This window comes from Macaca mulatta, chromosome 2 (assembly GCF_049350105.2).
Source record: "Macaca mulatta isolate MMU2019108-1 chromosome 2, T2T-MMU8v2.0, whole genome shotgun sequence".
NCBI lineage: Eukaryota > Metazoa > Chordata > Mammalia > Primates > Cercopithecidae > Macaca > Macaca mulatta.
This window is the reverse complement of record NC_133407.1, coordinates 45136782-45151097: the sequence shown is the minus strand read 5'-3', so window position 1 is coordinate 45151097 and position 14316 is coordinate 45136782. Positions and strand designations below refer to the sequence as shown.

General features: G+C 38.2%; 1 protein-coding gene across 2 annotated transcripts in view; it reads left to right on the top strand.

The window, feature by feature from the left end:
- GK5 (glycerol kinase 5) overlaps positions 1-8960 on the top strand; it is a 66563-nt gene extending 57603 nt beyond the window's left edge. The window contains exons 14-17 of one of the 2 annotated variants that reach the window (XM_015131926.3): positions 116-219; positions 1100-1159; positions 2123-2256; positions 6816-8960. In XM_015131926.3, coding sequence (XP_014987412.1) covers positions 116-219; positions 1100-1159; positions 2123-2256; positions 6816-6964 — 447 coding nt within the window. In that variant the 3' untranslated portion in view covers positions 6965-8960. 2 annotated transcript variants of the gene reach the window in all.
- Positions 8961-14316: the final 5356 nt, after the last annotated feature.

Genomic DNA, 14316 nt, shown 5'->3' with positions numbered 1-14316 from the left:
AACCATAGCATTATTTTCTTCTAATGTGGCTGTGTTTTTATTGTATAGTATTTCCTCAAGTCTGTAGATGTAATTTAGAATAATAATAATATATTCTTATTATCTCTTACTGTAGGCTCCATTAAATGACCCCTGGGCATGTGCCTCTTTTATGGGTTTGAAGCCTTCCACCAGTAAATACCATCTTGTACGAGCAATATTGGAGTCAATAGCTTTCAGGTATGAAAACCTGCCCTGAACTTCCCCTTCCCCATATAATATTGCCATGTCTTTCATTAATTTGCTACAAAATGGAAAATTTCTTAATTTTAATTAAATTCTTTAATTTGTATTTTTGGCTTATTTGATACTATATATTATGTAATATGTTCTTCTTGCTAATTTCCATGGTATCTTTCTTATTTTTTCTTATATTTAATGTACCAATACCACTCAGACTTGATACCTGAAAACTGAAGGATTTTTTTTTTTTAAATTCAATTTCTTAAGCATACAAGATTCAAAATTTGGATTTTCAAAGGTTTAGTGTCCTTATTCATGAAAGAGGATTCCAAGTAATAATGCTTCTGTTGTGCCCCAAAATTGAGTCATCAGAATTATTCTTCATGCATATTTCCCTGTAATCTTTTTGTGATGGGACAGGTGTAAATTATTAAAATTAAGAATGATGCTGTCATGAATATGGGATTGTAACATTTAAAATGAAATTTTCTGTGATTACAAAGTAATTGTTTTTATATTTGATTAATTCTATTAGATTTTACTTATGGTTTGCCATCTTAATAGCTATCTATTAAATAGATGCTTGTTTTAAATTTTTCTTTCTAGAATGGTAATAGATAAAATTTAGTTGTAAAATATAAACTATGCCTTCTTACATGAAGGCAAAAAAAACCACAAGGACCTGCGCTTCTTGCTTATTTGAGTATCTGTTCTACAGTTTTCATTTAGCACAATTTATTTCTTTAATATTTTGTTTTGTACATTTTATAAATATCAAATAAATAAAATTATAGTTTGTATTTTTCAAGATCAGAATAAAGTAGTGAATTATTATGAAATGAATTTCTCATAAATAGTTATCTTGTTTTTTAACTAGAAACAAACAGTTATATGAGATGATGAAGAAAGAGATTCATATTCCTGTAACAAAAATCCGGTATGTAAAGTTTATTTCTAATAGACTTAATTAGAAATTAGAAGAAAGTGGTAGCTGCTATGAGCTACCACTCATTTCTTTTTGAGATCCTGAATAATTCATCTTTATGATTATTGAGGATTTCAAAAATAACTTCTGCCTAGCTCCTTCACAACAAAATTCTTTTATTTATATTTTTGTTGAGACGGAGTCTTACTGTGTCACTCAGGCTGGAGTGCAGTGGCATGATCTCAGTTCACCGCAACCTCTCCTGCCCGGGTTCAAGTGATTCTCGTGCCTCACCATCCCGAGTAGCTAGGACTACAGACATGCGCCACCATGTCCAGCTAATTTTTTTGTATTTTTAGTAATGATGGGGTTTCACCATGTTGGCCAGGCTGGTACTCAACTCCTGATCTCAGGTGATCTGCCCTCCTCAGCCTCCCACAGTGCTGGGATTACAGGTGTGAGCCAACATGCCCAGCTACAACAAAATTCTTGGTCATAGGAATTCATAGAGGAGAGGAGAGCTAATTATGTATTTATGGAGAATACAATATCAAATTTGGGTGCATCTTGGCACCCATATATGCCACATATGTGTAGTATATCAATCTTTAAAATCTCTTTTTTGGGTGTGTAACTATCCTTTGGACATGTAAGCATCAAACTTCTTGACTTCCTTTTCTGTAATATCTAAGTGAATTTTTATGTTACCTTAGTTTATTATACCTGGCCTGTTTTGAACCAGTCCTAAGACAAACAAGGGCAGGTGAGAAAATTGATGGCAGAAATAAGGAAAATGTTTAAAGATTACCCAGTAAGGTTCTCTGCCATTAGGTTAATGCTAAGTGATTTAATTTTAGAAATAAAAAGTTAAATGTATAAAATAAAATCAAGGATTTCAGAAAAAAAATGTGGCCCACTGAAAAAGAATGATGCTTTTGTTGTAGTAATTCATCTTACATATTTTGTTCCCCACAGGGCAGATGGAGGAGTTTGTAAGAACGGTTTTGTCATGCAGATGACTTCAGACCTGATTAATGAGAATATAGACAGACCTGTGGACGTTGACATGTCATGCCTGGGTGCAGCTTCTCTAGCTGGCCTTGCTGTTGGTATGTGTAAAATTTATAAGAATGAGAGCTTTCTTGCAAACTGTTTCTTACAGATAGCATTTCTCCTCTCACATCAAAAAATTCTAGAGAATCTGGAAAGCCTTGGTGTCCATTAAACTCCATATACATATGCATATTGCTCACAGAATACCCTGTAACCTCCTCTATTGGTGAGTCTGTTTGCACCTCTTCTATCCTTACCTCACTCCTTCAGTCAGAAATATGAGACAAGGACAGTTAATTCTCAGCCGTGTCAGTCTCTAGCAAGAGAGAGTCTCTGGGTAAACTTTCTGGATAGATAGTGTTAAAGAAAAAAAATTATTCAGTGACACTTATTAAAGAACAATAAGGTGAGCCGGGTGCAGTGGCTCACACCTGTAATCCCAGCACTTTGGGAGACTGAGGCAGGTGGATCACCTGAGGGTCAAGAATTCGAGATAAGCTTGGCTAACATGGCAAAACCCTGTCTCAACTAATAGTACAAAAATTAGCTAGGCATGGTGGCACATGCCTGTAATCCCAACTACTTGGGAGGCTGAGACAGGAGAATTGCTTGAACCTGGGAAGGAGGAGGTTGCAGTGAGCCGAGGTGGTGCCACTGCACTCCATCCTGGGTGACAGAGCAAGACTCTGTCTCAAAAGAAAAAAAAAAAAGAACAGTAAGCTGGGCTTTATTCTGGAGGACTATCAAGATAGGTATAGGGACTACTTCAGTGGGATCTTATGGTGGGAGAGAGATTAGGCTCAACTTTGAATACAATAAGGAAAAGTGAGAAATTATAGCCAAAGAGCAGAGTGAGAGTCAGTGGGTGGAAAATTACTAAGAGGAAACATTGAGGTAAGGGGACATTCTTGCTAACCAACCTAATAATATTTTCAAGAAGGCAGGCCAGGGTGATCAGATATCATCTGGAGGATGAGATATCGAGGTTGATCAGAAATTGAGGATGGGAGATTGTGGCTACACCAATTTAGCAGAATTCTTGCTCAAATTAGATAATGCAGAGATGACTATGGAAGTCCAAAAGTTGAGGCCTACTTGGAAAAGAGCTTGGAGGAGCCTGATTGGAGTTTGATCAAGGAATAAACCTTGTCAGTAGGTTTGCCTGTGGCATTAGAAACCACTCCATTCTTTTATTTATTGAACAACATTTGTGGAGCATCTGCTACGTGACAATCACTGCTGGCAATAAAGAGATTAAAAGCCATAGTCTCTGATCCCTGGTGGGAGGAGACAGGTAAGTCAAGTGATTATTAAGTTTGTTTGATAAAGCCAGTGAACAGTGACAGTATTAATAAGCAAGTGATCTAGGCTTTCCAGAGGAGAGCACATATAGTTCAATTTTGAAGGCGCTAGCAGAGAGTCAGGTGAGGAGAGGGTGAGAAATGGGTGGCACAATATCCCTATTGCAACTTGTGCAAAGGCATTGGTCAATGATGGGAAGTACTGTTACGGTGAGAGCAAGAAGGGAGTGGGAGAGGTACGTAGAGGTCCAGTTGTGGTGACTCCTTATAAAGAAGAGTTCGGACCTGACCCTGAAGGCACTGGAGAGCCACTAAAGAATTTTAAGCAGGGGGGAACGTAGAAAGATCTGCATTTGAACAGATCACTTTGACAGTTAGTGAAAAGATCAGTGAGGAGGAATAAGAATAGAAGTAGGCATGTCGATTTAAAGGGCCGCCTAGGAAGCAGGACGATGCCTTAGGACACTCAGAGTGTTTTAATGTGTTTCTTTCTGGGGAGTGTTTGGTACAAAATAAGATATTTTACATTTAAAAGTTTTAGGCTAATAGTATATTAAAGTTACAAAAAGCCTAAAATCTTGGTAAATTTGGCTTAAACTTGATTCTACTAAAAATCTGGTAATTTTGAATAAAATTGAAACGGTTACTTTCATTTGTTCATTGATTAATGTTTGATTAATTAAAGTTGAAGAAAATAAACTGTCCCTTAAATAATCAATCTCATTTGAAAATTTGAACTCCTTTGTATTCCAACTCCTATAAATTTAGTATGTTTGATTTTTCTCTTATTACTTTCACATGCCTGATTGAGCAAACTTAGAACTGTAACAAGGTAAATCACAAATACTTAAACAACAAACAAATTGAATAAATTAAGCTATAATTATAGTAAATCAAGTTCTCATAAGCATTTTTATACTTATGTTAATCAAATTCTTCTCCACTTTTCACCTGATAAGACTAAATAAGTCAGATTCTCTTGAACATTTAAAATGCTTTAAGTAACAGATACACCCAGGGTTGTTTTGTTGTGTTTTGTTTTGTTTTATTTTTGAGATGGAGTTTCCCTCTGTTGCCTAGGCTGGAGTGCAATGGCGCAATCTCAGCTCACTGAAACCTCCTCCTCCCAGGTTCAAGCGTTTCTCCTGCCTTAGCCTACCAAGTAGCTGGGATTGCAGGCACCCGCCACCATGCCTGACTAATTTTTGTGTTTTTAGTAGAGATGGGGTTTCGCCATGTTGGCCAGGCTAGCTTCAAACTCCTGACCTCTGGTGATCCACCCGCCTCGACATCCCGGAGTGCTGGGATCACAGGCGTGAGCCTCTGCACCCGGCCCCACATGCAGGTTATTTTTATACATAACACAGTGACTTGAGTTTTATCTACATCATTATATTTAATTTCAAACATTTGCTTCTGTCTCAGAAATGTGAGACTATGTATATCCTCTTTATTTTATGAATTTACCTGGAAATTGGATTTGCTCAATACATACTTAATAAAATGACTTAAAATATATATGCCTTAAAATGTAAACAATAAATTCTGGAAATGAGGATTTTAAGAAACACATTTATTTTCCTGACTAGATTTATCTAACTATAGTATACTGATGAAAACTATTTTTTTCTTTTAAAAACTTGCCTACATTAATACCTTTATTTATTTATTTTTAATTTAAGTTTTTTTTTTTTTTTTTTTGTTTGAGATGGAGTCTCACTCTTTAGCCCAAGCTGGAGTGCAGTGGTGTGATATCGGGTCACTGCAACCTTCGCCTCCTGGGCTCAAGTGATTCTCGTGCCTCAGCCTCCTAAGTAGCTGAGATTATAGGCACGTGCCACCATGCCCGGCTAATTTTTTATATTTTAGTTGAGACAGGGTTTCACCATGTTACCCAAGGTGGTCTCGAACTCCTGAGCTCAGAAGATCTGCCCGCCTCGGCTTCCCAAAGTGCTGGGATTACAGGCATGAGCCACCGCACCCAGCCTACATTAATACCTTTAAACATAGATAGTCTAAAATGTTGACTGTAAAGAAAAAGAATGTGACCTGACAACATTTTACAAAGGAGAATTTATGTGTCAGTTTTATTGGTAAGAGAAAATGTACTTCATGAAGATTTGTAGACAGTTAGTACTTCAAAAGAGGTGCGATAGACTGCTCAGTAGGTGAAATGTGCCAAGCTTACTAATAACATACCTGTATCATTTCAGATGACTTATGATCTTAGTTATAAATGTTCTCGCTGGGCGCTGTGGCTCACGCCTGTAATCCCAACACTTTGGGAGGCTGAGGAGGGTGGATCACTTGAAGCCAGGAGTTTGAGACCAGCCTGGCCAACATGGCGAAACCCCATCTCTACTAAAAGTACAAAAAATTAGCTGGGCATGGTGGCGCATGCCTATGGGCCGAGCTACTCTAGAGGCCCAGGCAGGAGAATTGCTTCAATCCGGGAGGTGGAGGTTGCAGGGAGCTGAGATCGCACCACTGTACTCCAGCCTGGGCAACAGAATGAGGCTGTCTCCAAAAAAAAAGTTCTCTTGCTTTTTATTATATATCATATGATCCTTCCTGCAAAGAGCAGTCTATGCTAGAACTACAAAATTGTCTTAAATTGGAATTTAAATAAATTATATAAAAGACTATAGTTTGAAAGAGAAACTATTACATTAATCCCCAACTTTGAATTTTACGCATATTTCAGAAAGTTGACATTTACCTTAAACTGTAAGACAAAAATCTTAATGCATCTTCATTTATTTTAATTGCATAAAAAGAAAATACCCTATTTCTTTTTTTTTTGTTTTCTTTTTCTTCTTCTGTTTTTCTTTTTTTAGAGACAGGGTCTTTCTCTGTTACCCAGGCTGGAGTGCAGTGATGCGATCATAGCTCACTGCACTCTCAAACTCCTAAGCAAGTGGTCTTCCCTCCTCAGTCTCCCGAAGCATTGGGATTGCAGGCGTGAACCACTGTGCCTGGCCAGTAAATATACTGTTTTTTTCACTTGGGATTGTTTTAATAATAGCAAGTTATGAAATTAAATGATGGCATAGGGTAGCTACTTTAGAAGTGATGTGGTATCCCACCACACAGAAACTGAGCTGAAAGTTAGAAACCAAAAGACTTGAAAATCCTGGTATAATTATTTTCAGGAATGATCAATCTAACAAAATTCAAAAGTAACAAAGTATTTTGGATTGTTTTAAAAATAGTTTTTGTTTACCTTTCTACCAGCAACTCACATAGGATTTTGGATAAACTTTATTGGACTCATGATTTGCCTTAAAATTTGAGAATAATTTTTTAATCTATAGGGTTTTGGACTGACAAGGAGGAACTAAAGAAACTGAGACAAAGTGAAGTGGTTTTCAAGCCACAGAAGAAATGTCAAGAATATGAAATGAGTCTGGAAAACTGGGCCAAAGCAGTGAAACGCTCTATGAATTGGTATAACAAGACATAACACTAAATGAAATGATCAAAACTATAGATGGCTGGTTTATGTGACATGCAGATGAGATGAAGCTCAGGGATAACCAATATGACAATGACTAAGAGGAGAAAATGTTAAATAAGCTTCATAACTTAAGAAGCATTGCTTTAAAAAAACTCTTACTTTTTTCCCTAAATCATGGTAAGGCAGCAATACCTCAAAACTTTATATCTTCTATTTTGTAATAAATTCCAAGGGACATTAGTCATTTCCAACCATATTTTGACAGTTGTGGGTCCTCTTCCTTTTTATACTGGGTCAATGGTACATAGGAACATAATGATTTACCTTCCAAGCTAATAGTTCTGGGTCAATCACCATGCACATATTGTTCCAAAATTACATGAAATGTATTTATTTAATTCTTTAAATTTAAGTGGGCTATTTGAAGTACATATAGCTAAAAAGAAAGAATAACTGAGAAAATGTGGAATTTTGAAACATTAATATTTTATGTTTAAAGCCATAATTTTCTGATATTATATCCAAATATGAGCTTAATATGTCCCTCTCAGATAAGCTTATGAGTTAGTTAATGCTTTCCTTTACTGGTCTTAAAGACACTGCCTTAATTTTTCCTTGTTCAACCAAAATCTGAGCATTCTTTCTATGTTGAAAACACTGAAAAACTAATTTTAGTTAATGAACTAAAAAGAATATTGATTTTTAAGAAACAGAAAAATGCTACTTATTTTCCTTCTCAAATAATATTTCTTTCAAAAACTTCTGACTGAAGTATAACGTGCTGGTAGTTAACATAAATCTTGCCTTTCTCTTGTTCTTTATCTTTCTTCGTTGTTTAGATGCTTGTATTAATGTCTTTTGTTTTTATTAAGTGCCTAATTGACAGAGCTTAATTTGAAGAAAGTGCCCTAATTTATTGACCACTTAAGAATTGCCTTTATTGGGGTATTTTATTTGTTCCTGCATTTTTTTGATGTTTGTTCGGTCCACTCATCCCTCTGAGTATGTGCAGCGGATAGCGGATAGAGGGGAGGAGAGTGTGTCTATGCTCAGGATTGCCCTTCAGCCACTCGGCCAGAGATCCACAGGGAGCAGCAAGGACAGTCTCGCATTCTCAGACTTTCTTGCAAGAAACAGTGAAGAGGAGTAAGTTGTGAGTAGTGTCAAGTTGGATGTAGAATTGTCCTAAGGCAGTTGACCCCACCTTCCAACATGTTTTCACTTTATTTGCCCCTCCCTATATTTGGGGTAGGTTCCATTTGGATTTGCAGCAATAATGACTTTATTTCTCTCTTGGTCAGGATTTATCACATAAAATCCTTTTATTATAGAACTAGCTATTTTAGTTACATAGTATTGTAACTAATGAAGAGACTTATAGAGAATTTTGTTTTTGCTGTCATATATGTCCATTTTGGAGACAGATATGATAGAACTAGAAGTTGTTTTTTTTTTTGAGGCGGAGTTTCACTCTTGTTGCCCAGGCTGGAGTGCAATGGCACGATCTTGGCTCACCACAACCTCTGCCTCCCAGGTTCAAGCAATTCTCCTGCCTCAGCCTCCCTAGTAGCTGGGATTATAGGCATGTGCCACCAGGCCCAGCTAATTTTGTATTTTTAGTAGAGACAGGGTTTCTCCATGTTGGTCAGGCTGGTCTCGAACTCCCGACCTCAGGTGATCCACCCTCCTCGGCCTCCCAAAGTGCTGGGATTACAGGCGTGAGCCACTGCGCCCGGCCTAGAACTAGAAGTTAAGTTGCATTTCTGCAAGTATCTTCTTAATTAAATTTTCTGATGAAGGCATTGTAGCAAATATATAGTATAATTAAATCTACTAATTAACATTTGGAAATATTTTTGTTATTAATAAATTGAGGTATTTTATTTACTGTGAAAAGTCAAACTTCATTATGTAGATAAATCTTATTCTTTTCATTCTTTCCCCTGTTTACATCCTTTTTACAAAGCTTAGTCCCCAATTAAAGCTTTCCTATCAAAAATCACATGGAAGCTGCTCTGTTGTTTTACTGTTACACGTTCTGTTTCTCAGTGGGTGTAATTTTTTTTCTTTTTCTTTTTTTGTGGAGACAAGGTCTTGCTATGTTGCCAGGATAGTCTTTAATTCCTGGCCTTAAGTGATCCTCCCACCTTGGCCTCCCAAAGTGCTGGGATTGCAGCCGTGAGCCACTGCAGCCATGAGCCACTGCACCCAGCCAATGGGTGTAATTTTATAGAAAATAATTCTTTTTGTCAGAATATACTAAATTGTAATATTAATACCTGAAAATTTGTTAGTTCACTTTTCCACATTCTTCTTTCCCAACATATAACCACAAGATAAAGGATAAATACTTTGGGCTGGGTGCATTGGCTCATGCCTGTAATCACAACACTTTGGGAGGCTGAGGTGGGCAGATCATTTGAGGTCAGGAGTCTAACCTGGTCAAACACGGCGAAACCCTGTCTCCACTAACAGTACAAAAATTAGCTGGGCGTGGTGACGCCAGCATGTAATCCCAGCTACTCAGGAGGCTGAGGCAGGAGAATTGCTTAAATCTGGGAGGTGGAGGTTGCAGTGAGCCAAGATCATGCCACTGCACTGTAGCCTGGGCAACAGAGCGACACTGTGTCTCAAAAAAAAAAAAAAAAAGGATCAATACTTTTGAGATAATGTTGGAAAGTAACTTTGAATGTCTCTCATTGGAATTGAGCATCTCCTCAAGTGTTAGTGGCTATTTTTTTCTTCTGTGAATCTAAAAACTAGTATTTTATTTTTAATATTTGTGGCCATTTTTAGTGATAAGAGTTTAGTAAATATTTTCAGAGTTAACCAAAATCAGAAATGTGACCACATTTGCTTTTGTGGTTGCAGAAACAGTTGATAAGATCAATTGAGCAACAAAATTGTCCTTTCTTTTTTTTTTTTTTTTTTTTTTGAGACAGTCTTGTTCTGTTGCCCAGGCTGCAGTGCAGTGGCATGATCTCGGCTCACTGCAACCTCCACCTCCCAGGCTCAAGCAATCCTCCTGCCTCAGCCTCCCAAGTAGCTGGGATTACAGGTACGTGTCACCACACCCAGCTGATTTTTGTATTTTTAGTAGACACAGGGTTTTACCATGTTGACCAGGCTGGTCTCAAACTCCTGACTTGTGATCCGCCCACCTCGGCCTCCCAAAGTGCTAGGATTACAGGTGTAAGCCACCACACCTGGTTTGTCCTTTCTATCTTCCAAGTTTATTTTTCATTTGTATGCTAGTATTTGAAGTTTAGAAAAATTTGTGCTATTTCTCAGCAAGTTTTATTTTCCCATTATGGATCTATCAGATATTTTTAGAAGGTCTGCAACTGTCTCATCAAGGAAGAGAATGTTCCTGTTCAATCTATCTTAAAGTGCTACTAATTGCTTTTATACTGTAGACGTACTGATTTTTTCATCTTTTTTATCCAACCATGGCCTGGTTTCCTAATCTCAGCATTGACATTTTGGACTGGATAAATCTTTATTTTGGGATGCTATGCTGTACTTTATAGGATGTTTAGCAGTATCCCTGACCTCTGCCCTCTAGCTACAAGTAGCATCCCCCTAGTTATGGCCAAAAATGTCTTCAAACATTGCCATTCTGAGAGGCAAAATTGCCCCCAGTTGAAAGCCACTGATACAAGCTGTTAGAAGAAAATTGAAGACTCAGTGCATATAGTATCATACTCCTTTTCTTTCTGCCTCATTTTACCTTAGGAAATGGTTGTTAGCAAAGAAAAAAAAAGTATCTTGAAATAAATAAATAGGGTTTCTATTTTGCTGATTAATGAAGAAAAAAGAAATCTCAGCTGGGCACAGTGACTCACACGTGTAATCCTAGCACTTTGGGAGGCCAAGACAGGCGGATCACTTGAGCTCAGGAGTTTGAGACCAGCCTGGGCAACCTGGCGAATCCCTATCTCTACAAAAAATACACAAATTAGCTGGGTGTGGTGGCACACGCATATAGTCTCAGCTAATTAGGGGGCTGAGGTGGGAAGATCACTTGAGCTCCAGGAGGTGGAGGCTGCAGTGAGCCAAGATCATGTCACTGTACTCTAGCCTGGGTGACAAAGTGAGACCCTGTCTCAATCAGTCAATCAATCAGTAACTCATGCTGTAATTGTCTTCTGATGTTTTCATCCACCCAGCCCCACCTCTGCAGCCTTAATTACTGGAGTAGGTCCATGATTTCAGTGTAGGGTTAATGTATTCTGCAGATCATCTTTGATTTGACCTGCTTTTTTGCTTCCTTTTTATCTCTGAACAAAGGAGATCATCAGTCTCTTTAATCTGCCTTCTGTGTAAATCTCTACCAGACTGGAAGCTCCCTGAAAGCAGAAACTGTCTGCTTCCCTAGAACTTAGCACTGCTTTCATGTATGTGGGATACATTTTTACTTTGTTAGTGCAACTTTGTTTGTACACATGTTATCCTTGATATTACATACATTTGTTCATGGGGGCAATTTATATTTGTTGTGAGTAAAATATTTTTCTGTTGGATTAAGAAAAACTATACTCTTCCCAGCACTTAGGGAGGCCAAGGAGGGCGGATCACCTGAGGTTGGGAGTTTGAGACCAGCCTGACCAACATGGAGAAACCCCATCTCTACTAAAACTACAAGAAAATTAGCTGGGTGTGGTGGCACATGCCTGTAATCCCAGCTAGTCAGGAGGCTGAGGCAGGAGAACCGCTTGAACCCCTGAGGTGGAGGTTGCAGTGAGCCGAGATTGTGCCATTGCACTCTAGCCTGGGCAACAACAGTTAAACTCCATCTCAAAAAAAGAAGAAGAAGAAGAGGAGGACGAAGAGGTGGAGGAGGAGGAGGAGGAGGAGGAGGAGGAACTACTCTGTAGTGAAAGCTAGAATCCTCATATTGTTTATTTAAAATTTTTGGCCAAGCACAGTGGCTCATGCCTATAATCCCAGCACTTTGGGAGGCTGAGGCCAGAGGATCACTTGAAGCCAGGAGTTCAACTACAGCTTGGGCAGCAAAGCGAGACCTTGTCTCTACAAAATAATTTTTTTAATTAGCCAGGTGTGGTGGTATGCCCCTGTAGTCCCAGCTATTCAGGAAACTGAAGCAGGAGCATTGCTTGAACCCAGGAGTTCGAGGCTTCTGTGAGCTATGATTGTGCCACTGCACTCCAGCCTGGGCAACAGGGCAATGCCCTGTCTTAATAAAATAAAATTCTTAATATGTTTATATATTTGAAAAACCATTTGTGTAGAGATACACATCCCTAAATACACATAGATATATTAACTTTTTAAGCTTTAATTGAAGCCTTTCTCTTCACAGGTTTTATATATTTGACTGCAGATGACTAACAGATTGAATTTTGAGAGTGCCAAACACTCTGGTGCTATAGGGAAGGAACTTCGTAAATAGCCCCTCCTGTAAGGGACCAGTCTTTAATCTAAAATAGTCCAGCCCAGGAATCTGGCAAGAATTTTGTAATTATTTGAGGAGACATGTAGATGTACCCCCTGGAGTTCTTTGACTTTAAGTTATTCTAGAGTCATCCCAGAGATGGCCTAGAAGGCTTGAATCTACCCCCAAAGGATTCTGAATCCCTTTGGGAAATTTAGACTATAGTTTTCAGTAAGAATTAAAAGCCCCAGGATAAGCATGGCAGCTCACACCTGTAATCCCAGCAATGTATGAGGCCAAGGTGGGAGGATCACTTGAGCCCAGGAGTTCGAGACCAGCCTGGGCAACATAGTGAGACCCCCATCTCAATTTTAAAAAAGAGAGAAAAAGGCCAGGTGCAGTTGCTCACGCCTGTAATCTCAGCACTTTGGGAGACCAAGGCGGGTGGATCACCTGAGGTCAGGAGTTCAAGACCAGCCTGATCAATATGGTGAAACCCCATCTCTACTAAAATACAAAAATTAGCCAGGCATGGTGGCATGTGCCTGTAGTCCCAGCGACTTGGGAGGCTGAGACAGGAGAATTGCTTGAACCTGGGAGGTTGCAGTGAGCCGAGATTGGGCCACTGCATTCCAGCCTGGGTGACAGAGTGAGGCTCTGTCTCAAAAAAAAAAAAAAAAAAAAAAAAGAGAGAGAGAGAGGGAGAGGAAAAAAAAAAAAACCCAAACACACCTTGGACTTTTACAACCTACTTGGTCCCAGAATTGTCTTATTGTAAACCCAAACCCAGGTCTTCTGGTTTGAACCAGTCAAAAAGGTAATCTAAAAAAGTTAAATAGATGATTCAAAATCATGTTGGTTGTTTTTCTTTTTAAATCCCCTTTCCAATAAAAAGGAATCATTTTTCTTTTTTTAAGTTTTGAAACCTCATAGCCATAAATATTTTGGCACCAGCATCTATTGGCACCTAAGTCATTGGCTGCATTGTCATCATATTCCCATGGGACCCTTGTTCCTAGAGGAATGCAGGAATGATCTTGAAGTGGGAAGGACAGAGACAGGTGCTTGCAAAATCAGATATTTCTGAAATTCTTTGTTATTCTTTTTCTACTATCTTTCCCCACTTTACTATACATTTGGTCTATTACAAAATGGCTGTATTTAAATAGATACCTGTGATGTTTAGGAAACAAATGATATAGAGACTCCCATTTAAATGAATCTTATCTTTATAAGAAACGGCCAAACTGTTTTCCAGACTGGCTGTACCACTTACATTCCCACCAGCAATGTATGAGTGATCCAGTTTCTCTGCATGCTCGCCAGCATTTGGTGGTGTCACTATTTCTTATTTCAGCCCATTCTGTTTATCCTTTTCAGTGAAATTTCTGTTCATGTCTTTTGCCCATTTGCCAACTGAGGCAGGAGGATCACTTGAGCCCAGCAGTTTGAGGCTGCTGTAAGATATGATCACTAAATGTTTGCTTAATGAGCCATATCTTTTATTATTATTATTATACTTTAAGTTCTAGGGTACATGTGCACAACGTGCAGGTTTGTTACATATGTATACATGTGCCATGTTGGTGTGCTGCACCCATCAACTCGTCAGCACCCATCAACTCGTCATTTATGAGCCATATCTTTAAATATCTTTTTTAAAGTTTTTAAAAATCAGTCCAGTGGTTTATGTGATTATGTGGGATTTTTAAAAATCTTTCCAGGCAAAATGTATATAGCATTTTGAACATATTTACAATGTACTGAGCCCAAGAGTTCTCATATTCTTTCTTTGCTCATTATAGAGTATGGTACTAATACTGTGTAACAGTAAATTTTCAAAGATATCTTTACTTAGAATGTTAAGTATACAGGTATATACTTTGTACATAGTTATAATGTTTCTAACCTTTTTATTTAAAATAGGCTGATTTGTGTAAAGGTTTCAGAATGATTTTGTTAA